The sequence below is a fragment of the Miniopterus natalensis genome, chromosome 10 (genome assembly GCF_054644295.1).
Source record: "Miniopterus natalensis isolate mMinNat1 chromosome 10, mMinNat1.hap1, whole genome shotgun sequence".
Lineage (NCBI taxonomy): Eukaryota > Metazoa > Chordata > Mammalia > Chiroptera > Miniopteridae > Miniopterus > Miniopterus natalensis.
Genome location: NC_142090.1, coordinates 58,961,664 through 58,989,626, shown reverse-complemented (window position 1 = coordinate 58,989,626; position 27,963 = coordinate 58,961,664). Strand labels below are relative to the sequence as shown.

General features: G+C 35.8%; 1 protein-coding gene across 1 annotated transcript in view; it reads right to left on the bottom strand.

Moving 5' to 3' along the window:
- ANKIB1 (ankyrin repeat and IBR domain containing 1) overlaps positions 1–27,963 on the bottom strand; it is a 111,998-nt gene that overhangs the window by 18,409 nt on the left and 65,626 nt on the right. Inside the window, exons 6-11 of the mRNA XM_016218820.2 lie at positions 24,790–24,998; positions 23,288–23,376; positions 15,688–15,832; positions 14,122–14,288; positions 7,877–7,965; positions 1,138–1,268 (exon numbers count right to left, since the gene is read on the bottom strand). Coding sequence (XP_016074306.2) covers positions 1,138–1,268; positions 7,877–7,965; positions 14,122–14,288; positions 15,688–15,832; positions 23,288–23,376; positions 24,790–24,998 — 830 coding nt within the window. The remainder of the gene's footprint in view (positions 1–1,137; positions 1,269–7,876; positions 7,966–14,121; positions 14,289–15,687; positions 15,833–23,287; positions 23,377–24,789; positions 24,999–27,963) is intronic.

Sequence of the window (27,963 nt, the reverse complement as noted above, 5' to 3'; positions counted from 1 at the left end):
ATAAATGAGGTAATTTTGGCCCAATCAGCTGACTAATAAGCACCTCTGAGCACTTTGCACAGAATGCTGTACTAGGTTTTTCTTCTTGCTTCTAAGGAAATTATTATTACTGTCTCACTAAGCCAATCCCTTTATGTTAATTTTGTAGTAAATAGGCTTGTAAAAATCACCAGGTAACTGCCATTATTTTTAATCACAATAGTAATAATGATCATTAGTTTTAAGGTTAAAAATGAAATAATACTTAGAAGATATTGATATATTTTATCAGAATCTTCTTAACTATTTGGATTTCTTTCATATCCTAAATTACAGAAATTACATTGTCCTTCTCTCAATCATTTAAAATATTTTTTTACATACATGGCACTTCCAATGAAAAGAAAAAAGTGGGTTATCATTACAGTTTTAAAAAATATTCATAATTGTAGGAGTAAATTAATAAAATATTATTTACCTAATTCCAGAATAGTTGTTTTAAATATGGTAGCTTCTTTCTATGCAACTAAGTCCGGAGGGTAGCCTTCTAATAGTAATTATTTATATTAATTATTTTTCAGCCAAGGTCTTCATTGACATTTTCATTTTCGATTTAGGAAGGAATTACTTATTTAATTGATAGTTTCATTAGCAGACCTAAAGTCTGCCCACTGCTTTGGGTACCTTTATTATACACACATCTATATATAGGCACCAAGACTTAGACTTGGACTTACAGGGATTGCCTAGGGCCTGGCTTGGGCCTTGAGTCTAAGCTGTGTGCTCCAAACCCAGCTTTGCAAGAGATCTATACATGGTAGCACTCTATCATTTAATACTATTATTTACACATACACAAAACTCTCTCAAGACCCTCACTTGGGAAGGGAAGGTGATGGCAGGGAAGGACTCAGGCATTTTGGACCTTCTGGCCAAATACCAATGAATCCTTATTCTTATTTTTAACATTCACCGTGAGTGTAAAATTTAGTAATATAAATCAATACTTAAGTTATTCAACAAAGAATGTAGAATACAGTCTCCTAGAATCCATCTGAAACCCAAAAAGATTTTTATGCTTACAACATTTCTTCTTTGGATTACCAATCATATTAAGATTCCAACTACAAAACATTCACAATCCTCTTTACTTCTTACCTTAGCACACTGCATGTGATTGCATCCCTCATTCTTCTGTATTGGAGACTTACAGTTAGCACAAGGCTTGGAGTTAGTTAACAACCAGAGACAGTTGGCAGCATCCTCATAAGCTTCACTAACTCCCACAACTTTGGGATATTAAGCACAAACACAAAAACAAGTGATTTAGTGTTCAACTGCAAGGGAAAAAAACACACCCAAGTGTTCTTTGCAGGTTGTCCCTCAATTTTAATCACAGATTTATTTTCCCACTAGGTTCTATGGCAAAATTTTTAAACTGCTTCATTTTAAATAGCATGATTATAGGATAAGGAGCTGTATTCTAAAAGCTCTATTTATGAAAGCTGATTTAAAGGAGATTTCTCCCTAAAGTTGTGTCTTAATAAACTGGGGAAAAAATAAATCCAATATTTTTTTTAAAGCTGTATGTTATTCTCTGTTTAAACTAACTATTGCAGCAAAGAAAATTATAGAAAGGTTACTTTACACAATTCTGAAATAGGCGTTATAAATATAATTGCCATAAAGTCTTCCTCATAGTAAAAAAAATGAAAATTATATTGAAATATCAACACCTTTTTTACCCATGATTATTTCAGATAAGCTAAAGTGGTATGTCTAAAACTAAACTTATCATTGCCCCCAAACTTGCTCTGTTCTCTACCCCCTACCCTGGTAAAGATAATCTACCCAGAGTCAATCCTGGAAGAGCATGACCTTGGAAACACCCTTCTCTTTCTCTCACACACCATGTCCCATTGACTCTACCTCTTTTCATTCCAGTTTCTCTCCATTTCCAATTTTATTACTTTAGCTAGGGTCCTCCACACCTCTTGCCTAGACAATTAAAACATAGAAAACCAACCTATCTCCCCAGCTCCTTCTTCCTGTTCCCAACCCCCCAGTACAGCCTAAACAGTAATCTCTTTAAAATACAAATCTGCTTTAAATCTTTTAGTTGCTCCCCACTGACTACTATGGACTACCAAATAAAGTCAAATTGCTTTAGCAAATAATATAAAACCCTTTATGATTTGGCCACTGTGTACCTGGTAAGCTTCTCCTACCTCCTGTCCCCACACCAACCTTACGCTCTTCATCATCTTAAACTCAATTTATTCTACTAAATTTGAGATCTGCAATCTTAAGGAATGCCACGGTTTTTAAATATTCTAAATTTGACATTTTACATTCTATTAACTTTTCCCACCAGTGGAGAGAGTTAGGGGCTGGAGGCAGTTCTAGATGCACAATTAAAAACTTATTTTTTTCCTGCAAGAATGTCAGTAATCAAGTTCGTTTTGTTTTCTAGCTCTACGTGCTCAGGGAAGCCCTGTTTTCTTTACTGAAAGAGATGTTGGAAAATCACTTTGGAATCACTGAAAGTGGCCTGTCCAATCAAGGCTATGATTACATATAGATACTCTCGGAAGGGTGGGGTAGAGGTTAGACCTAATGTTAAAAGCAGTGGAGAAATCAGATGTTTTGAGTTTTGAAGTTTAAAAGGAAAAGTTACCCAACCCCCAGATATAAATCCTTGGAGAGGGAAGTAGGTAAAGGTTTGAGCTGACTGAGCCCTGGGAAGTGGCTCTGTACATGAACAGAAAGAGCTGAGACTAGGCGCAGCTCTCTGAGGAAGCCCAGCAGTGGAGGAGGGGGTTATTCTGCCACAAGGAATACTTAAGTTTGTGCCAACAACAGCTGGAGTGTAAAACACTGGTCTTCAATTTTACACAGCAAAAAAACAAACAATAAAAAACAACAGCAGCAGCAATAAACTGATCAGACTCCACTCCAGTTCAAAATGCACTTGGTAGATGATGGTTTGATTAGGGTGTTAGTGGAGAGAATTCTGAGGTAATTGGGGGAGAAAATTGGTGGAGAACAGGAGTTTCAAAAGGAACTTACCATACTCATGGCCACTAAAGTCAAGCTGGAGAAGTTATGCTGTTTACAAATATAAAACTAATCACTAAGTAAAATGTCTAATTTTTGTTTACATGTAGTAGCCTTTCTCCTCCCTTCACCATCAACATCATTTTTAGCTCAGAGGCTCTCACATATTCTTATGACTCTTATTGTCCATTGTTATACTAAATAAAGCACAAAGCCATTAAAACAAAGCAGCTGTGTGGCCTGCAAAATAACAGTGTTTTTCTCCCACCCTTGGAGAGAATGCTAATTACTAACTGCATTCTAGTATGTTGCATGAAGTAAAGCACGTTTAAGAAATGACTATTATTACAATAAAAACTTGTGCTGGAAGAAATGCCTTCACTTCCAGTTCTCCAAACATGCTCATTTCATACATGTGCTTTGTACATACTGTCCTTCACTTCTGCAATGCCCTATCTCCCCTTCAATCTACCTGGTGAGTCTTCTTCACCCCTACTGACTTCAATACTCTTCCCTACACTTCAATTACATGTCTATTATAACTTGATCTTCTTTCCTTTAAAATCTTGTGTGGTTAAGTCTTTTTCTAAGAAATATTAACTTCATTTAATCAAACATTAGAGCAAAACAGAATCTAAGACCTACTAGTAGAGTCAACATTTATGAAAGTGAAAACAAAATTCCTGAATTCTTAAAAAGATGATTTGAATTCCATTCAATAACCATTATGTACTATGAAAAAAATCTATTTTGACAATTTTATAAATTAATCATCATTTCACAAAAAATATCATTCCTGTTTTTTTTTTATTCTCACCTGAGGATATATATATTTATTTTTTCCATTGCTTTTCAGAGAGAGTGGAAGGGAGAGAGAGAGGGAGAGGAAGAGAGAGAGAAACATCAATGTGAGAGACACACATCGATTGGTTGCCTCCCACACAAGCCCTGACTGGGGCTGGGGATGAGCCTGTAACCAAGGTAACATGCCCTTGGCTGGAACAGAACCCACGACCCTTCAGTACACAGACCGATGCTCTAACCACTGAGCCAAACTGGCCAGGGCCCATTCCTGCTTCTTGTTTTGATTTAGACATATTCAAGGCAGTTTCAGAACTAAAAAACAGTACCTGAACTTTTATGTAGAATTAATTTTTGAACTGATCTCAGTTTATTATCTAATACTTTTTTTACTAGATTTTGTTGCTCCTTTTGAGTCTCATAATTCAGTGACTTCGGAAAATGAGGCATAAGGGAGAAATCTTACTCATGAATCTACAAGTTTGGCTGAAAATATTTATGCCAGATATGAGATCACGAGCTATTTAATCACTTTTCTTTTTTTGAACATTATTTTTATGTATTTAATGATTCTGTTTTATTTAAGTATTATACTTGGCCCATTACTGTTTGCTTTAAGCCTCACCCTAAATTTCATAAACTTACGTGGCCAATATAATAGTCTCTTGGTCAACACCTTTCTGCGTGGGAGGACAGTGAGAAAACTCCTGGGTTTTCTCAGCAGCTGGAAACATTCTCTACAGCCTTGGCTTTGTCTCATCTGGTAGATACTTCTTGGGTATCCTTGGTCTCCTACCTCCTACCCAATTTTCTCAAAATTTTCCATGGTTGCTGAATTAAAACCCTAGTTGGAACTTTTTGAGGGTGATCTTCAGTTTTTAACCTGAGGTCTCCCTATCTCTGGCCACCAGAGGTAACCACGTATACCATGTGTACCATTTTCTAGTTCTATTACATTTCCTTCCTCATTATCAGTATTACTGTCATGTGTAAAGATATTCTGTCACAGTGCCACCAATCTGGACTTACTGGCCAGGTCATTCTCCCTCTCCTTCCCTAGTAAAAGCTTATTATCGGATATGGAGTAATTAATCCAATTTTAGAATTATAAGGGATAATTGAAAATAATCACCCATTTCAAAATACTTGCTTTACATCTCAAATCAGACACTTCTGGCTATTTTCTATTGAAGAATTAAATAATATACTTTACTAATTTCTTCTTGTGGTACACTGACTCTTTTTAGGCAACTAGTAAGCACACTCGATTTTCAACTTAATACGACATCTTAACTCTCGGGCACACACCTTTCCTCCCCCATCTGCATTGCCTGTGGCTTATTCAAGCCCTCACATCCTCTTACCTGGACATTCTGAAGCTGTCTCAGAAACAGCATTCTTACCTAGTGTTTCAGCAGTCCCTAATTCATCATCCACACCTTTGCCCAAGTGATCTTTCTAAGTAAGCATCTTCAGTTATCACTCTTCTACTCAAAACTCATCTCTCCTCCAGCCTACCCTTTCTAGTCGTGTACCTTGATAAAAATCTCTGATAATGCCACTTCCCTACTTTAAAAAAATGCTTTCTATGGCTTATTCTGTTACTAGGATAAACTCAGACAATTTGGCAACACCTACTTTTTCAGTGTCAGATAAAGTCAGACCTCCCAAGATTGCATACAACCCCATCCAGACACCTGATTCAGACTTCTGTCTGTGTGGTTTGACTCTTCAATGAGCCTTCCTTTGCACTGGTTGTACTGAACTGTCTGCAGTCCAGCTGCTGCACAGCCCTCCTTTAGCCTATGCCTGGAATGCCCTTCCAATTCCAACTCTGTGAAGGGCATCACCCACTTTCAAGATGCAGCTCCTTTATCTGAATTTCCTAAGTTAACCAATGATATCATGACCCACCATCTGACCCAAACTAAAAATTCACTGTCTTACTTCTGGTCTCTCTCTCTTTCAGCCTACCCTTTCTAGTTGTCTACCTTAATAAAAATATTTCTGATAATGCCACATCTGTTTTTAAAAATGTATTCTATAGCTTATTCTATTACTAGCATAAATTCAGACAATTTGGCAAGACCCCTCACAATCTGGCAACACCTAGCTTTCCAGCTTCGTCTCTTGCAGTTTCCTCCCATGGACCTTAATTTTAAGCTACAAAGATATGTATAAAAAATGTAGGTATATGAACAATAGCAAGCCATCTCTAATAGAAACATAGATGTCTTTAGGTGTCTGAAGCAGGAAAAGAAAGCAAAATCCAATTGTGTTGTCATGCTTAAAGGTGCTGTAGGTAATGGCATTAATCTCTTTATGGAACTTGCACACATATAGACCCCCATATATATCAGGAGAACAGGAAAAATGTGTGGGTGTTAAGAGAGCAATGGCAAGCTATATCTGGCTTTTAAGTGAGAGACATGATGAACCTGGGGAACGGGAACAATCTAAACAGGTGCTTTTGATTTGTGAAGTGCCTAGCACATAGCAGGTACTCAAAAAATATCTGTTGATTGAATGATGAGTGTACAGGACAGAAATATTTAATCAGACCTCGCTATAAAATATCCTGCGATTATCCATTTCCCTTTGCTCCTGGATAAGAGAGCATGAGCCTTCTAATCATATGTAAAGTACCTACCTCATTAGCAATTCATAAACTGGCATTCTGCTTTACATAGTAGTCTCTTCTCCATGGTCTGAATAACCCTGAGTTGGTGCACAAAATGAATCTTGAGAATCTGAAATGCTGAGGACTAGCTCTAGGGCCATTGTATTGCCTGACACAATACAATACATGCCTGTAACAGGTCTCACAGCTGCCAGCTGGTCTCTCCCAGTGTCAGTTCAGCTGCTGACTGACATGCATACCTACCACATCTTTACCTCTGTAGATATGCTAAAACCCATTAATCTCACTGCCTTCAAGAATCTTCTTTGATGAACCCCTACAACCTAATTTAGTTCTTGTTTTTGTACTCTCATCTTTACTCAACTAAAAAGGGTGGGGCAAAAGTAGGTTTACAATTGTGAGTACGAGAAACAGATTATTCTTATATTATTATTATTTTCCATACGAACAACTGTCAACCTACTTTTGCCCCACCCTGCATTAGTTATCATATGATATTGTAATTATTTGACTGCTTTCCTTCTAGCCTCTGCACTCTTTGAAGGACAGCATCATTTTTATTATGTACTTTGTTCATAATAAGTACAGGTTCACTGAGTAAATTCTTAATCCTGATATGCAGTACCTCAAACTAACTCCATTATCTAAAAAGTGAAGGGAAAAAAAACCCATATTAATTTTCATTTACATTAATTTCAAAGAAAATAGTTACCATAAAACACTTCAGGGGATAAAAATTATTATAAAGCATATATATTTACTTGTTAAATCCAGGAATTGCTATTAGGAAGGCTAATTTAAACCCATTCTGTTTACCAGGCCTGTGCCCTGTATTACTCAGTAGAATGTGTTATTCCTCATCTGTAAAATGGGATTACTAATGTCAATCTCATAGTATTCCTGTGAGAATTAACAGAGATAATACATTTATAGAAGTCTCAGTAAAAATAATTATTGGCATGTTATTTAACATAAGTAAGTCTACAGAACCACATTAGCAAGAAGTTAACTTGTCTTATTCTCTACTGGAAGCTACCAGGGAAATAAGAAGCTTCCTCTCACTACAGATCATACATTTCTTCCCATAAAGTACAGAGAAGTTGCTTGGCCCACCCCAGCATAACAGGGAAGGCTGGAGGAGGAGCCTTAAATGAGACTCGTTTACCCTATCTTAGGCTAGAAAATAGGTCAGCTAGAAACATGGAACGTGTCTATGATTCCCTCTTGCAAAAACCTGTCACCTCCAAAAGGATGCTGATTAAAGGGGTAATGTTAAACAGGGGAGCTCTAGCATGAACAAACTTGAAAACTTCTTAAACGAAGACTAAGAAATATGACCACATTATCTTTTGTATGCTATTAGAAATATGTAGCACAGCCATCTAAAATTCCTCTTACGTTCTTCTGGTTTCATTTCAGTTATTTTTTGTAGCCAATTTTTCCATGTTTGGCAGTCACAAGGCTCATGTGCTTCACCAAGGCACTCCCTAAGGAGGAAAACAGAGAAGGCAATTAAAAAAATATTCTTCACCAACATCAGGGTAAAAGAACAGGTGGAAAGTAACTCTTCCAATTTTAAAGTTGAGAAAACCGAGGCATGGTGACTACTGAGATGAAGTATTTCAATAGAGGAATTGAAAATGTGATTCCAAAGCTTGATACCACCAGGTCAGTTTCTTTTTAAAATCAATATATTCATTTACATATTTTTAATAAAATTCCAAATAGATTACCTTATATTTATAATTTAGTTTTGCATGCCTTAAGAGCTATAAAGTATAAAATATTTTTATCAATTAGGTTCTGCCCTAATATTTTAAATTCTTGCAACTGAAAGTGTGTTTCCTTGGCTAGCAGCATTGCTTTTACTCAGGAGCTTGTTAAACATTCAGAAAAGCAGGCCCCACTAGACCTAATGATCAGAATATGCATTTTATCAATATTATCACATAACCCTTCTGCATTTTATTATTATTTTTTATTTACTAATTTGAGAGACAGAGAGACCAATGTGCTGTTCCACTTTATTTATGCGTTCATTGGCTGTTTCTTGTATGTGCCCTGACCAGAGATGGAACCTGCAACCTTGGTGTATTGGGAGGATGTTCTAACCAACTGAGCTATACTCGGCTAGGGCCCTTCTTCTGCATTTTAAAGTTTGATAAGTACTGTTTTATACCTCATTTATGTCATTTCTTTTACCTCTGAATCCCCAAGTGACAGCTAGGGCAATCTGATTTACTTTTGAGTTGCATATTTTCTGTTTCATTGGAATTTGACAAATTTTGATTTAAATAATTAAAAAATATCAATTTATCATTTGTGAGTTAATTTTATATTCTTTCTATTGTTATATAAAAATCAAACATTAAAAAGGGCATAAAGCATTTACAAATGATTTATTTTAATTCAATATGATGCTATATTCTGTAGTATAAGGGAAGTTATTACAGTTAATAACAAAATCTCATTTTTGGAGAAGAAAAACCCAATCTGCAGGTGCCATCATTATTATTTTAAAATAAAAAGTATTTAAATAAAGATCTTGCTTGCAGAGTTTAAGAAGACACACCTACTGACTCAGATCAGATCTTACAAATTAAGAAGTAACATTTCACTATATTAAGAATGTATCAATTCTACTTCATCCCATTAGGATGGCTACTATTAAAAAAATGAAAAATAGCAAGTGTTGGGGAGGATGTGGAAAAACAGAAACCATGTGCATTGCCGTAGTGATGTAAAATGATGCAGCTACTATGGGAAACAGTTTGGTGGTTCCACAAAATGTTAAACAGAATTATCTCATGATCTATCAGCTCCACTTCTAGATATACACCTAAAAGAATTGAAAGCAAGGACTCATACTTTTACACCAATGTTCATAACAGCATTATTCACAATAGTTAAAAGATGGGAACAACCCCAGTATTCACTGACAGATGAATAGGCAAAACATATGGTATGCATACACACAGTGGAATATTAGCCAGCAATAAAGAGGAATGAAAATTCTGATACGTGCTACATACACACTGTAATGCGGATGAATCTTGAGACATTAGAGACAGTATGCTAAGTGAAATAAGTCAGACACAAAAGAGCAAACACTGTATGATTCCAGTTACATTAAATGCTTAGAATAGGGGAGTTCATGGATCAGAAAGCAGAATGGTGTCTACAAGTAGCTGAAGGGGAGGGAAGATGGAGAGCTTTTGCATAATGGTTACAGTTTCTATTTGGGATGATGCAAAAGTTCTGAAAATGCACCACATTATGAATGTACTTAGTACCACTGAACTGTATACTTAAAAATGGTTTAAAAACAAAAGCACCAATTACTTTGAAAATAATTTAGTTTACTTAAATTTCTGACATCACCAAATCTGGGACTTGGAAAATCTTTTCTGTAAATACAGTTTTATACAGTGCCTTAGTAACTCAGTGGTAACTTAATAGTCATTCAAAAAATATTGGGTTAATTAAAAATGGAAGTAGATATATTAAACTTACTTTAGTACATATCAAAATCAACTCTGCTTTCCCGAAATGTAAGGGACTTCTGTAATAACTTAATTTTAAATTGGCACATATATTACACCATACACTAGTGTTAGAAATATACCACAGGTCTAGGAATACTGTTTCCATATTGTGCTTGAGAATGTATGTAGGAATGCAGAATCTGTATTCCTCATGACTCATTTAAAACAAAAATTAAGGTGTAGAATAGCCTTATATAGCTGCAGTACCTAAAACAAAACAAATGAAGTCAATGAAATAAATTATTTCCATTAAGTTTAAGACCCCCTCCCCCAGGAAATTAAATAGCATATTCAGTATTTTTCCCCCCTTGTAGAATCAATACCAGTATGATTGGCTCTGCTGTTAGAACGTTTTCTGACAGAACCAAGAAAATAATCACAGCTGGGAAACAAGCCCAATGTTTTCAAAAAAGTCTGAAGATACAAATACCACTTCTTCAGAAGTCTACAATTGCTTATTAGTATGTTTGATTCTCTGAAGTTGTGCTGCATTAAACAGCAGCAGGCTTCCATTTCTCACAGGGACACAGATCTGCAGCTTCCTCAGTGCTAGCCCCATTAGTAGGATCACTTCTGGAAGTTATAACTGGTTGGCACAGTTTCTACTAGTTCCCAATGCAATGCTAAGAGTGGGTATAAAAAGCAGCTTATAAATAAAAGAGAAGCTAAAATAAGGGCCATAAATTAGAAAGAGCTACAGCTCTGGCGGGTGTGGCTCTGCGGTTAGAGCGTCAACCTGCACACCAAAGGGTTGTGGGTTTGATTCCCGGTCAAGAGTATGTACCTGGGTTGCAGGTTCAATCCCTGGCCCTAGTTGGGGCATGTGGAGATGTCAATACGCACAACCACTGGCAGAAAAATAAAAAAGGTGGAAAGTGAAAAGAGCATTCAGTGTTTTGTTTTGCAGCAAGCTATTGCAGAGGCAGTGTGCACCTGAGCAGCAAGAGTGGCGCTGCTTTTACTACGTGTTAGAGCTGTTTTAGGTTTTATGTGGTATTTGGTATGATCTGATAGGTTATATTTTGGGTCTGGGAACATTCAAAATTTTTCCATATAAATTAATGGTAACTGCTTCTTCAATTTCCACTTATTCCACTTATGAAAGGTTTCATAGGAAAGCTCTACTTTAGGGTAAACCTGTATTTAGATGGGCATGCTACTTTGTATAGAGGATATGATATTTAAACAGGGTCTTATGATTGATCTCTACCAAATAAATAGCATCCTGTTTTCATTCCTGGCCTAGAAAGAGTTGGGGAATGTTCTGTTGGCTGGAAGGACTCTGATACTTAAACAGCTGAATATTGCTAGTCTGGAAAAATCTCTTTCCAGAACCAGAACTATTAAGCTAAGGGTTTGAGACTCTGATTTTGCAAGAGAAGATGAGACTCAATTATTAGGTCCACAAACAAGGATAACCTCATTTTGCCCAGTGGACTCTTAAAGAGTCCCTTTGTCTGAGAAGTCTATGGAGAAGGAGATGAAGCATGAAACTACTGCTTTAACTCAATCAAGATTCATGATCCTAACAAGGGAGTACGGGTCACCAAAATACTTATCCTGGGTATTGAAAGAAAACCGAATGAGCTGATGACAATTTTAATGCCAAGACATTCACTTTCATAGTTTTCCCAAATACTTAACAAGTCTGCATGTTGTACTCTAATTCACTGGAAAGTTAAGAGGACCAGAAACCCCAAACTATGATTTCTCACCAGGTGTATCACTGATTCAAACCTCCCTGTCAGGGGTTCAAACCTGTTTCATGGTGGTGGTGACACTATTTTAAAGGCTTCCTTGTGCAGTTTCAACAAATAAATGCTCCACAGCTTCGTGATATATTAAAAACCTCACCATTTTATTACTTAGAATATTCTTGCCAGTCAATTTCAGTTAATAACCGTAAAATATGTTTGACTTCTATGGACTTAGTAGAGATGAATTCCAAGTAAGTTTCTCAATTTCCAAAGGAGATATTGGTGATTAAGGGACCAGGAGACATTCAAAGCTGACACAGGGGAGAAATGACCACTATATCAGGTTAATTTTGAGTTCTTTCCTCACAGATTAAGATTTTGGTGGCCAAGAAGTATTTCTGACAACTAATCTTTGAAGAAGAGTTAACACAGAGAAGAAAGATTTTGTGTCAGTTCACAGGGCAAAGTAGTAGTAGCATGTTCTACTTAATAAAACAAAAAACAGAGGGGAGAAGGCCACTGGCTCAAGTGAGAGTCCATCCAGGTTTTGAACACTGTCTAAGGGCAATATTGTCAAGATGAGAAACAACCCAGACAAACAGGCTGGGGGAGAACGCATTCTGGGTTGAATTATGAAGGTTACAGAATAGGTTGCTGAACAATTTATAACAGAAAGGGCTACCCTGTGGTGGGAAGGAAATAAATGCCTACTCCTACCTTCTCTCCTAACAATGAATACATTCAGTTCTACTCAGGCAGACATCTCCTGGGGGTGACTCTCAACTGATTCTGTCACATGCTGTTCTTAAAAAGAAGAAATTATTATTGCCATTTCTTGTGGTTTTTGTAATCATCTTTGGAGAATATTTCTGAGCTTTTTGGGGAAAGAAGCAAACCCAGAATCACATGCCTTTATTTTACAAAGATCTCTCTTGCAAAGCTTCCTTTTGCATGAAGCAGATTTTCTTTCTTTTTAAAACACTGAAGGACACAAATTCTCCTTAGAATTTCTTTAAAAAAAGTTTTGGAATTTCTGATTATAGAAAAAGCCCTCCTGTAGGAATAAGAACAGGAAGCTACTATGTAAAACTAAGACTGTGGCTATGTTCCCATTAAACTTTATTTTCAAAAATTGGTATGGACAGTAGTTTGGCGGCACCTGACCTAGAGTTTAGTGCTATATATAAGTTGGCAGGTGAAGAAATATTTTTAGCTAATGACAATGATGATGAGGATAAGAAACAGATCTTTTATTTTATTACTATGTCTTTTTACTATCTAGAGTGCTACAATTTGATTTTGGTTTCTAATAAGTAGCTAAGTAAAGAGTAGAGTATTAAATTCATCTAAAGTGTATCCTTGCATATGTGATAAACCTATAAATGAGCAAAAAGCAAAATACTACTTCTTTTTTGATCATTTAATTAAATAAAAAAGTTAATTAACATTGAATCTACTCTAATTAATTAAAGTTACACTGCTGATGTCAGACAAACATATACAGTTACATACTACCCATTACTGATTTATCAACAGTTTATACTTATCGAGTACATATCAGGCACTGGAAATTAAGCAAAAACACACAAAGTAGTTCCTAACTAGAACTGTGCATTAGAATCATCTAACAGCTTTTGGGAGCCCCATTCCAAAGCCTACTAAATCAAAATCTTACTTGCTGGGGCTTGGGATGAAAATTTGGTAACACTGCCCTTGCCGGGTGGCTCAGTTACTTGGGTGTCATCCGTACACCAAAAGGTTGTGGGTTTGATTCCCAGTCAGGGCACATACCTAGGTTGTGGGTTCAATCCCCGGTAGGGGTGTGTATGGGGGGCAGTTGATGGAGGTTTTTCTCTTTCTAAAAATCAATTAAAAACAGCAACAAAAACAACAACAACAAAAAACATATCCTTGGGTGAGGGTTAAAAAAAAAAAAAATTTGGAAAAGTCGTCTTAGTAATTCTGGGCATCCCTGGTTAAGAATCACTGCTAGAGAACTTTTATTTTAAGGAAAAAAGTGACACTCGAAACATTTTCTAATCTGTGGTCAGCAATCTGATATTAGTTCATGGGCTCTGGAATCAAAGGGAGCTGGGTTCTAATACCACTTCTGCCATTTCCTAGCTGCATAACCCTGGGCAACTTCGAGCTTGAATTTATCTGTAAAATGGGTGTAATAACAGCACTCAACTCACAGCAAAGCCGGGAAAACTCAACATATCAAAATATTTGGCACAGTGGCCAGCCCATATCAAGCAATAAATGTAAACTCAGTACACATTTTTTAATTAATAAGAATGATATAAAACACTACAATTTAAAGGCCTGATTGAAGGTACAAATTCTCTTTAAAAACTATTAGAAAGGTGATTAGGCTAATTCCAAATTGTCTTGTACTGACCAGCAAAAGAGGTGTCCTTTTCCACAGTCCACAGCAGGGGCTCTGAGCAAGGGGAAGCTGAGTGTATCAGACCCAGATGTATTTGACCCTTGTTTTGTTAGTCTGACCGCTCTTTCACAGCCTGGAGTAGGACACCATTTAATGGCAGGATTATTTTCAACAAAGGCCTGTTTAAACAGCAAGAACAAAACACAACAAAAAATATTTTAACTCTAAATTCCAATATAGAGTGTGTTCCTATGTCAATTTATTTTAAAGTGGGGAAGAAAAAAAAAGAGTGAACTAATAAATAAGGAACAGTCTCAAAATACTTAAAATAGTACTAGAAAGTATAAAACTATGTGTTTTGGGGTTTTTTTTAAATATAAATGACATGTACTATTATATATTAGTTTCAGATGTACAACATAGTGATTTGACATCTGTGATCACCACAATTCCAGTAAACTCCTGTGACCGTACAAAGTTATTATAATATTATTGACTAAATTCCCTATGCTGTATATTATATCCCTGTGACTTAATTATTTTATAACTAAAAATTTGTACCTCTTAAGTGTCTTTTACATTTTTTACCCCTTCCCCCAACGTCCTCCCCTCTGGCAACCATCAGTTCTCTGTATCTACGAGTCTTTCTATTTTATTTTGTTTGACCTTGAGATTCCACATTTAAGTGAAATCATGAAACAACTTAGAAGAAAAGAAGTGGCAGTTACCTAGAAATGACATAGTTTTTAAAATTTACATTTTCTTTAAACTAAAAACCAGGATGATAGATGATGATAAAGTAAAAATGTAGTTATTCACACAGAAATGTTTTCTCATGTCCCACTTTTCTTATGAACAAATGATACATAGAATCTTATATGTGATTATCATTTGCATTGGAACAGTAAATTTCTAAGTGGCATCCTAATAATATATAAAAAAATCAATATTATGATGCTTTCTATTTAAAGAAACAGTAGAATTTTTTAAAGAGTCTACATATTTGGGTTTAGGACACAAAAAATCTGCACATGACACTTAAAATGAACTTTTAAATCATACAAGAAAGAAACATGCATATGCTTCTGAATAAAAATATAGACAAAAGATGCAATAAACAGTATAATTCATTATATGAAACTATTACTTGAAACTAAAAGAAAACCCCATAAATTTCTAAGTTGATAATCTTTATTTCTAAATATCTATATAATGTCTTTTGGAAAATTTAAAGTAGCTACTACCTACTTTGAACACTATCCTGTTCAATCAGTTATAAAAGAACAGGCAAATCAGTAAATAGTTCTGAGCAATAAGTTTTATTTTTTTTTTTTTGGTAAATACTACTTTAGCTTTTCACTTTTACTTCTTTCATGATTATAAAATAATGCTTTAGCTTAAAACTTTACTTAATGCTACCATTCCTTTATGCAGTTTTTCTGAGACAAAAGGAAATTGTATTTTCCTTATGCAATTTTATGTGTTTTCAAAAATAAAACTAAAATATTAAACAAAATCTGTTGTATAGGTTTCATAAAATTAAAATTATGGAAACTGGACAGATAACTCCCAGCATACCTTAATATCAAACTGTAGGTATCGTTTGTCCATCTCCTTAGAAACTACACTTTCTATGATATCCACAGGTACAAGTTGGAAGCAATCATACGCAGGGCAGAAAATGTTGTGAGCTTCACCTTCTTGAATTTTCAGATTCAAAAACCTATTAAAATTATCAATTGATAGGTAATGGGCAAAGATAAAATTTATTTACACAGTCTAAGATTTATTTTCTTTATGCTGAATTTTCTGTTAGAATATAATTAAAATAACACCAATGAACCAAGTGTGGAGTATCAACCATAACACATTGATTCATATAATTCACACTACCTGACCAACCATTCATTACATATATATGAATATATACACACATGTATTTATGTTTTATATATATCTTTATTGATTTCAGAGAGAGGAAGGGAGAGATAGAAACATCAATGATGAGAGAGTCATTAATCGGCTAGCCCGCAACCGGGAATTTGCCCTGACCGGGAATCGAACCCTGAGCGCCTGGATCCTAGGTCAATGCTCAACTGCTAAGCTACGCCTGGCCGGGCTGTTTTATATATTTTTACATGTTCTTATTTCACTTCATTGCCTCCAAAATTTTGAAACAATATATTTATTTAAACATTAAAAATTCAGAAATGAGTGGTTTAGAAAGGTCATATTCAATTCTCAATATTCTGTACCTTTAAACAAAAGGGAACAATTGTACAGAATTAAACTGTGCATAATTCAAGAGATTTGGGGATGGCAATAAAATATAGCAGGACTTCTTGAAGGTTTTCTGCTTGTACTTCATTTAGACAAATATTAAAATGAGTTTCACGTCCTACTCTAGGCATACTACTTGAGGTAGTAGGGAAAAGGCATCCTGGAAAGCGGCAGGAATCTAGCCCAAGGTGGATTAAGTGGTTAAGAACAGGTTTTTGAGTTAAAGAATTCCAGGCTTGCCACTAACAAGTTATATGATCTTAAACAACTTATTTCGACTGCTCTGGATCTCAGTTTTACTATCTGTAAAATGGTGATAAAAATATGCATCTCACAGGGTTGTTATACAGATTGTATGATTTAATGTATATAAAATATATGCACGGTGCCTTGCACAGAATAAGAATTTATAAATTTTAGCAAAGGTTTTATTGTTATTATTAATACTGCCTACAATTTAAATTTTTCAAACTTTTGAAGTGTGAATTTAACACTTAAATCTAGAGAAAATGGAAAACCAGGCAATTAAATCATCATTCTCTAGTCATCACCATCAACAACAGCTCGATTACTCCACTGCCTACAGTATGTTTTCCCTTTAGTTCTCTCAGTCTCTTAATTCCACTGCACTTAAACAAATTATCAAGCTTATTGAGACCTCATCACTTCCGCTCCCTTTGTTCCATGTCCTTCTTCCTCCACAATTTCACCTTGGCACTTCAGAGAAAACAGAGTCCTCAATTAATATCCTCCCTACCATACCTCAAACGTAGTCATATCTCCCCTCTCACTTGAGTGAAAGAGGGCTTCCCTTTTACCCCCAGCCTAATTCTTAATCCTTTGGCCATGTATGCATGTATGTATGTACCTCTATCTTTTTATCTCTCTCTAATGGCTGTTATCCTTGGCGCAATATACATGCTCAAGTTTTTTCCATCCTGAAAACCTCTCTCAACCAAATGACCCTTTTTAGTTCCACTTTCCTTTCCTTACACATCAAAGTTTCTTGACAAAATAGTTTACGGTTTGTCATTCCTTCTCAAGTTCATCCCACTCACTTCTAAACCTGCAACATTCTGGCTTCTATCACCCTTCACTGAATGACCGGTCTCAACACGGCCATTAAGACTACTTATTAGCCGAAACTAGTCAAGACTTCTCAGTTTTTACTTGCTTTGACTTCTCTAGAGCATCAGACACTGCTGAACAGTTCTTTCTTTCAGATTCTCTCCGGCTCCCAGAACTACTTAACTTTGTTTCCCTGGTATTCTTCTTACTTCTGGTTGCTCCTTGTCTATCTTTTTCACTTGTACCTTTACTCTCTTGCTCACTTATATTTTCCTGTTCCCCATGGTTTTCATGCCAAAACTCTTCCCTTTCCATTTCATACAATCTTCCTGGGTGATTTAAATACAGCTAACATAAACTATCACCTAAATGCTAATGAGTCTGAAGTTTAAAGCCTAGATCTCCCTTGTTAGCTATAGATCTTGGTTACACATATTTTTATTCAAATATCCCATAAGCATTTTAATTCAGCATGTTTAAAATCTTCTCTATTTTCAATGTTTTACCACTATACAGGCTCCACAAAACTCTGATATATTCCAAATAGGAGGACATCTGAACCTTAGTTACACTTAAAAACGATTTGTATTACTCTCTGTCAGGAAAAGCAATCTGGCAAAAGGATGGAAGAATTCAGGGGAAATGCTGTAGAGCAGCCATTCTCAAGGTATGATGTGTGGACCTGTGAGGGTTCCTGAGACTTCCCAGGGGTTTCATGAGATCAAAACTATTTTCAAAATGGTATTAGGACTTCATCTGCTTTTTGGTTAAAACTGCTGGTGCCTTAGTATGAATCATGGCAGTGGCACTAAAACTGTACTTAGTAGACTTAGTATTCTTCACTGCTTCACACTCAAAAAAACAAATGCCAGTTTTATTTAAGAATGCCCTTGATGGAGTGATAAAAATGATTAATTACTGATCAATTATTAAGGAAATGGGAAGTAGGCACAATGACCTGCTGCTGCACACCAGACAAAGCATGATGGCTGTCTCAAGAAAAGCACTTAGGAATTTGTTCAAATTACAAGCAGACTTACCTGCTTTTATCGTGGAATACTATTTTTTTGAAAGAGTGACTACAATCAATGATAATTCAGACTTGGTTACATGGCAGACTATTTTTGAAAATGTTTTAAATAAACATGGCACATCAAGGAAAAAAGTTGAGGATATTTATTGCCAACGATAAAATTCGAGCCTTCAAATAAAACTTAGAATTTTAAAAAATTCTTAACTGCTTAACAGCTTCCCAGTAACAGAGACTTTTCTGATGAGACTGGTAATGATATTAAATATTGTGACTTTTCAATATATTTATGAAGAGTGAAATATGTTAACATTGGAAGATCAAAACAATCCAGTGAACCAATATTTTCCAAATGATGTTACAAAACCAGATAAGGGTAAAAGAGCTATTAAAGTGCAGTGCAGCCCTAGCTGGTGTTGCTCAATGGGTAGAGCACTGGCCCGTGCACCGAAGGGTTTCAGGTTCAACTCCCAGTCAGGGGCACATACTTGGGTTGTAGGTTCGATCCCTGCCCCATGCGGGAGGCAATCAATCGATGTGTTTCTCTTACATCGATGTCTCCCCCTACACTCTCTCTAAAAAGCAATGGAAAAAATATCCTCAGGTGAGGATCAACAGCGAAAGAAAATGAAATGAAACAAAACAAAAAAAGTGTATTACAGGCCATTGGGTACAAAAAGTCTACTAATAAGGTTTTTTACTTTACATTGCAATTAACCATTAAGAAACTGCCATTTGTTGAATTTTGACGTATATCAAAGAGTATCCACACTTATCTGAATATGCTTCTCTTTCCCATCTACACGTCTGTGTGAGGCCAGATTTCCTTTATGTATGTTGACCAAAACAATTTATTATAACAGACTGAATGCATAAGTGGACATGAGAATTCAGCTGTCTTCTATTAAGCCAGACATTAAAGAGATTTGCAAAAAAAGCAAAACAATACCACTCTCTAATTTACTAAGGGAAGTAGTTATTGTTCATAGTAAATGTTATTTATGTTAACACACAATGGATTTATTATTTTAAAGTGAACATACAAATATTAATTTTTTCAGTGTTAAGTTCTAATATAGCATATCCAGATAGATATCACCCATATAAACAGAAGCTCTTTGGAGACCTCAACAATTTTTAAGAGTGTAAAGGGATCTTGATCCTAAAAGTTAGAGAAGTGTTACTTGTAGAGTTCCCTTTTTCACATAACAGGACTCTCTTCATTTTAGTTATGAATAGGCTCCCTGGAAAGTGGGATATAACTTATCTTACAGTCAAGTGTAGCTTAACATGGGAGGATACAGTCTGAGAAATGGGCCACCAGGTGAATTCATTCCTGTCTGAACGCCAGAGAGTGCACTTACACAGCGAGGTGGTGCAGCCTCTACCCACACAGGCTGCATGGTATATAGTCTATTGCTCTAGGCTACAAACCTACACAGCATGTTACTGCACTGAATACTACAGGCAACTGTACCACAATGGTAATTATTTGTATATCTAAAAATAGAAAAGGTACAGTAAAAAATGGTATAAAAGATAAAATGTGTGCACACACTGAGGGGCAGGGGAAGGGTTGTGGAGGGAGGTGCTTTTGGAAAGAGAGTAGACGTCAGGAGGAGGGAGGGGGAAAGGAGAGAGGGAAGGAAGAGATGGGGAGAGAAAGGGAGAGCAGAGATCCAGAGACCCAGAGAGATAAAGCTTGAGATGACAAGTAATAAAAGGGAGAAGAAGAGAGGAGAGGAGAAGCGGAAGAGGAGAGGGAGGAGAGGGAGGAAAAGAACTGAGAGGAAAGAGATAAAGAGAAACGGAGGGAAGGGAAATGTGTGTGTGTACACATGCACACATGTGTGCACACAGCAGGTGGACAGCATGCTGAGCTTCCTCACCTGTTTAAACCACCCAGAGCTAGAAGTAAATTTGACATCATAGTTGGATCCAGCCATTCCTTTCAACACTCAAACAAACTTTTTCTAATAATCTGTTATAATCTTATGGGACCACCTTCATATATATGGTTCTTCACTGATCAAAACGTTGTTCTGTGGCACGTAGCTGTAGTGCCCTGTTGGGGTGCACAGCTTACTTAGACATAGTTACTATCTGATGATTTAAATGTCATGTATTCTCAGCACATCAGGGGACGTTTAATTATCTCTGGGGAATTAAATGATGAACTGTGAAGACCTCACTGAGGACAGGATCATTTCTCTGAGAGCCATGCTATTAATCCTCATCGAAATATAATTTCCCACTAAATTTAAAAGCAGAACATGAAGCTGATGAAATGTTAGTGAAAGAGAGAAATCTGGGGCAAACTTTACCTATACTTTTGTCTTGTAGGTCAGTTTCACAGATTATATCACAGATAGGTTATTACCAAACTTAGGAAGATGATAACTAACATTTATCTGCTTATTACCAAACTTAGGAAGATGATAACTAACATTTACTGAGTGGCCCTATATGGCATTCCATATAGATAAGGCCATTTAACAATAAACTGACAATAATCTATGAAGTACTTACTATAATCCTCATTTTACAGATTACAAAATTGAGGCATAGGGAGGCTCCCACTTAACAAAGTCAACAACTAATAAGCAGCAGGGAGGATATTCTAGCCTGGGTAGAAAATAATAATTTCCCTTTCATTAAGCTCTTGGTATAGGTGCTTCAAAGCATCTGGGCTGAGCTGATGAGATAAGGGAGTAGGGAAGTATAAGATAAATTGAGAGGTTTTCAAACTAAGGACCTTTAAAAATCCTTCCTTGATTTTTGAACAGAGGAGTTTCTTTTCTATATTCCTATGAAATATGAAAAGACTGCAATTAATTTAAAAATGACTATCAACGAATGAATCACCCAGCCTGAAACTTGTTTTACTGGTGCTTGATTTGGCAAGAACTGGGCAGGAGTGCATAGGAGAATCCCAGGTAGGCTGATAACGTGCTGTGGAAAACAATAATTAGATCTTTCAAATTTAAATCTTACCATAAACTTCTCAAGGCTAGTCTGTGATGAGTATAGGGGATGGCTCCGCTGGTAAGAGTAAGGTAAGGAAGGTCAAAGAAGTTGAAAAATTATCAAGTAAATTCCTGAGAGGTGAGAGGTGTGTGTCTCAGTTTTCACACAGAAACCAAGGTCAACAGTAGCAAACCTGGTAGAACCCAGATAATGGTTCCTAATATAATAAAATACTTTGGAATGAGTTCTGACCTTTGCCAATTAGTTTACCTGCATCAACTGTACTGATTTGATCTGACCTAATTAGACTCTGAGTACAGTCTAGCCTATGTTTTAAAATAAACAACCAGAGCCTGGCTGGGCGTGGCTCAGCCGTTGAGCATCGACCTAGGATCCAGGAGATCGAGGTTCGATTTCCGATCAGGGCACGTGCCCAGGTTGCGGGCTTAATCCCCAGTCGGGGGCGTGCAGGAGGCAGCTGATCAATGACTCTCTCATCATTGATGTTTCTATCTCTCCCTCTCCCTGCCTCTCTCTGAAATCAATAAAGACATATTTTAAAAAATAAATAAATAAAATAACCAGATATTCTTATTAATTTTGACTTTTTTAAAGCAGTATTTTTCCCCCTTTAAATGAAATCTTGCCTCATACCCTAGTTCAGAAAACAGGTAAGAAAATGTACTCAAAATGAAACCAGAGTGACAGAAAAATGATCAGTGTTGCCTACAGACTAGAGGGAGGGGGTGGTAGTGGGAGAGTAGGAGGGAGGTAGAAGGAGAAAGGTGGGAGAGATTTCAGGGAGAAATGAGGAAAATTTGAGGGTGAATGGATGTATTCATTATCTTGATTGTGGTAATGGTTTCACTGGTACATACATATGCCAAAGATAATAAAATTCTTTTAAATATGTGGCTTATTGTATGTCAATTATACCCCAACAAAATTGTTTAATTTGCTCATGTTCTTGCTCTCTCACCCAAAAAGGTATTCCTCTGCTCCCTAAACTTGGTACCATGAAAAAGAATAGTTTGAAAATTTCTAATTTTTAAGATTTTCTTAAATATTAATGACATGCTTTGCTTAGGCCATCAATCAGCAGATTTATGTGTCTACAGAGAAAACATGATATGTCTCCAAAGAGAAAACATGATATTGTATTGTTCATTATACTGATCTTCTTAATTTTGTTTATAAACCTCTCTTGAAAAGTATAACATTAGAGCAAAGTTAATGGATGTGACAAAGTATAAATCTTGGCAAGGTAATGGGTAGAAGAATAGAGATAAACATGAGAAGCAAAATAAATTTTCCACTTGTAATATATATATATACACCCAACCATGCCTAGCAGAAACATTTAACTTTGAATTTATTAAAAAGGAATTCTAAACACTCATATCCTTACAGATACTCAGGGCTATTTACTTGTTAACAAAAAATTCAGAGAAAGCATAAAAATAGATGCTTAAAAATTCCTGTTATAGAAGAAACTTGATATTTAGGTGTAGGCTTGAAATTTACATGAGATGTAATATAAATTAAAATACTAAGAAAATGTATTTATATATACCTGCTTTGTTCCCTAAAGTATTTTACATTAAGCTAAATAACACTAATTTGCTAAATTAAATAATTTTACTAAATTAACAGACAGGAAAGTTTTAAAATAAGAAAAAAATTCTTCCTTAGTAGTGAAGTGTAATATATTTCAGTGTAACTCTGTAACCAATATAAGTAATCCATGTCATTAAATATTGAAAGCAAACAATTTTATTACCAAATGAGAGTGCTATCATGGAGTAAGAAATACTAAGCTGCATATATACTCACGACTCCCAACATCCTCTACAAAAGTCATGTCCACAGGGCATATCCACTGGGTCTTCAAAGACAGAAATACTGCACATACAAATGTCACACTGCAGATAAAGAAAAGCAATGATTTAAACAAAGTCATATGCTGGAGAGAGGGCAATACGTTAATTTGTCCATTAGTTTAAGGCAAAAATACTAGTATAGTAATTATAAAAAGTTGAGCATTTCAAAGTTACAAGAGAAGTTAAAGCTAGTATGCCTACCTCTGAATAACAAATATCATGCCTACCTCATTATAAATGATTTTGAGATTTAAATGTTTCAATGCAAAAGTCACTCTTACATTCCAAATTCATGTATTAAATTAATCAGTGACTACACATTTGGAAAAGGAAGTACAAGAAACAAATCATTACAATCTATTAAGGTCAAGATCAAATTGCCCATTTCAAAATAACCACTTCGATATCATGTCCTTCACCCTATACTCACCCCAGAAAATCTTTAACAACAACAGAGTAGCTGTTTTTTCCAATATAGCAACTCATGATATTCAGAGTAGCAATTTAAGGATTTCTACCCAAGGAACCCTGCTATAAAACTATGTATCTTCTAAACAATGACTTACTAGAAACAAATTTTATAATGTTACAGATGCAAATTATAGAAGGAATCTGTTTTCTAAGAAGGCCTAGATAAAACCTGGAATATCTTAATTTATCACTTTAAAAAAAAAAAAGTCGTTACAGAATTCAGAGAGAAGGAGAGGGAGAGAGAGAAACATCAATGATGAGAGAGTCATTGATCCGCTGCCTCCTGCACGACCCCTAATGGGGGTAGAGCCTGTAACTCGGGCCTGTACCCTGACCAGGAATCGAACCACAATCTCCTGGATCATAGGTCGATGCTCAACTGCTGAGCCACGCCAGTCAGGCAATTTATCACATATTTTGAGTGGCTGAATTGTTCAAAAAAACATCAAAATTTCTTATAACAGTACATCAATGTTATGCCAATTAAAAACAGAGACAAAGGCAGTACTGTTTCTCAGTAACATTTATTATGGAAGTGTATCTAGATGACAAACTCCAGAAGCTTTACTGAAACAAATACATAATTATCAATGTAATATAAATGTCTGGAAGAAAATATAAAATATGTTTTCATATAAAGTGCCTAACACAATCTCAGCTTTTAATATTTCAGTATGGTGTGTTTAAAAACTTTAAGCAACTAGAGCTTTTAAGTGGTAATACAGTACATGGTTTTCCTAAAGTCTTTTACGTTTCCTGTTTTGAAATAGAGAAAGAAAACCTTTGTTTTTCAGTCTGTAATTCAAAGATCACAAAAATATTCTGTGATAATAAATATTTACCGAAGTGTGAACTAATGGAACCCTTTAAGAAAGGTATAGGATTCAATGACAAGAATATGACTAGAGGGCCTATGAAACAATACTAAATAATTAAAAAGGAAAACACAAAACTATAGGAAGTACACTGAATACCAAACCATACCAAACTCGTGTCCAGATCCCCAGGAGACAAACTTATTTCATCTGGAGAGGTGACAGAAGAGCGTGTAGTCCTTGGAGTTCTTGGTGAAGGGAGTGTGTCCCAGGCATTACACCCACTTGGTGGTGGAGTTGGCATTTGCACACCTGATCGTTGGCAGCAGTTCTCTGGGTTGGACATCCAAGCTTCAAGTAATTTCTCTCTGTCCCAGTCTTTAAGAAAAATGAAATGAGTATCTCTCAAAAAATAGAAAATTATGGTGTTTTAAGAGGTCTATAATAACATAAATGAGCATAAATTAAAGATATAGGCTATCCAAGGGGAAAAAATTATTTATATAGAGTAATTGCAAATGAATATTCAGGTATGTTATACCCATTAATATTTTTAAACAGAATTTAAACTTTTATAATCTATTATGGATTAAACCATGTCTACAACAATATGGTCAAAATTTCCAGTCATTTCTACTAATAACCAAAGGAGGTGGCTCACTTCCAGGATTTACTAAATTCTTGTTGGCATAGGTTTGAGTAAGCTGTTTTGCCCTTTCAAGAAAAACATGTAATTTTGTAATTAGCCTCACAGGTATCAAGTTGAAAAATGATTGCATAGCTCACTACAAACATGTCAAAATGCCAACAAGTCCTAAAAATAATTTAATAAACAGCTTGAAAGCAGAAAGAACTTCTGAAGGGATTATGGTTATACATAAAGTTTTAGTGAACTAGGTATAAATTCTGTATTAAGTGAATTCCAATCTGGTCTAACTAAAAAAGATTATCTTCTTACTTTCAACACTTTTAAGATAGCCAGGTGAGGCTATCTTAAAGTCCAGAGCCATGAAATCCTAAACCTTTAAAATAATAAACTAATGTATCCAATTATTTTGCTAGGTGTTTTATACACATTATTTCATTTTTCCCCAGCAAGCTTTTCAATCATTATTTAGGTGAAGAAACCAACACTCAGGGAAGTTCTATAACCTACCCAGGCTCACACAGAATGTGAGGAATCTGAAACTGGTTTCTGTGACTCCAAAGTGTAGCACAATAAAGTGAAGGGTCAAGAATAGAGTCAGTTATTTGCAGTAGGCTCATTCTATACAATTTTACAGTTAAAATACAAAAGCTGTTGAAATTTTCTATACAATATTTTTTTCAACCATGTTAAATCAATGTATTTGGTGGTTTAAACAGGATAATTATGACTCAGACATGCAATGAAGAAGAGGGAACGCATTTCCACCTGAGTAAACCACATGCGCAAAGGCACTGGAGTATAAAGGAGAGAGGTGAGCAGTTCTGCAAAGTTACAGTAAACCTTTGGTGGTCTGGAAAGATGGAAAATAAGATTGGAAATAGGGATCAGGTTACAAAGAGTAAGAAAAATCCAACAACTGAAAAAAACTGCATATGAATACATTCCAGGAAATGTTGCTAAATGGATCTCAGTCTTTGATCGGTTATTACTTACTTAAAAAGTTAAAATTACTTTTCTTAGAAGAGTATGATTATTTTTCTAAAGCCTCTATTATGTCACTTTAACAAAGGGAAAAAAGAACTATAATTCATATACAGAGATATTAAATATGCTAAATTTTAGTCTTATCTACTACAAATATTTTTCAGCAAATTACTGTTTGGATCCCATCACATTATTTATTTAGCAAATACTTATGGAGCGCCTTTTATGTGCCATGCATTGTGTCAGGCAGTAGAAATACAATAGCAGGAAAAAACAGGCACAGTTCCTGCCTTCATGAACTTAAGAGTCTAATAAGGAGAAAGACATTAAGTAAAATCAACACATTTAAAAAACAACCATCAATATCAAAAGAGACATGAAGAAAAAAGAGAGAATATCCCAGTCAGGGAGGTCAGAAAAGGTGACTCTGGGAAAATGGCCTGGAGTGGACATCTGAAGGATGAGTGGGACTTAAGTAGGTAAAAGGGAGAGGAGAAGACATTTTAGACAGATCAGTGCACAGCATGTTCAAAGACCTTGTGGCAGAAGGGAAGGTGGCATCCTTGTGAAATTAGAAAGGTCAATGTAGCTGGAGCATGGAGACCAGAGGGGAAGCACTGTGTGACCTGAGGCTAAAGAAATAGGTGCTGGGCCACGAAGGACTTTATTTAATAACACTGCTATCATTAGCTTAGGAGTAACAGGAAGTCACTAAAAAGTTGGGTGTGGGGTTAAGGACAGGTTTTCATGAATACATTTGTAGAGAATCACCTTTGTATTCTTAACAGAGTCCTCCTGCAGTCCTCCTACAGTCTGTCTACAGTATGGAAAACAAACAAACTGGATAGGGCAAGAGTGGAGGGAAGGTTGACCAGAGAGCTATTGGGTAATATAAGGGAAAGGTGATGGCAGTTAGGGCTAGGAGTTTGGTTGTAATAGTGTAGATGAAGAGAAAGGGAGAAGTTATTGATTTGGGAGGTGAAACTGACAATTTGGTGTGGAAACAGATTCTAAAAGAGAGGAAATGTCAAAATTAATGTCCAGGTTTACCCCGTTGGTTGGCTGGTGCTGCCATCTATGTAAATAGGGAATACCAGAGAATCAGGTAGAGGTGGAAGAACATGATTTTAAGTTTTAGACATGATGAGTTTAAGGTGCTTTTGAGATATCCTTAGATGTGTTTTTATCTATCTATCTATCTATCTATCTATCTATCTATCTATCTATCTATCTATCTATCTATCATCTATCTATCTATCTATCTATCATCATCATCTATCTATCATCTATCTATCTATCTATCTATCTATCTATCTATCTATCTATCTATCTATCTATCTATCATCTATCTATCATCATCTATCTATTCTTTTAAATTAAATTTACTGGGGTGACATTAATAAAATTATATAGGTTTCAAGTGTACAATTGTATAACACATCATCTGTATACTGCAATTTGTGTCCACCACTCAAAGTCTAATCATCATATGTGCTTTTATTTTTTTTAAAAAGATTTTAAATTGATTTTTAGAGAGAAGGGAGAGAAACATCAATGTGAGAGCAGAACATCGATCAGCTGCTTCTTGCAGTGCCCCGCACCACGGATTGAGCCTGCAACTCAGGCACGTGCCCTGACCAGGAATTGAACCAGCAACACTTTTGGTACATGGGATGGTGCCCAAACAACTGAGCCACACTGGTCAGGGCA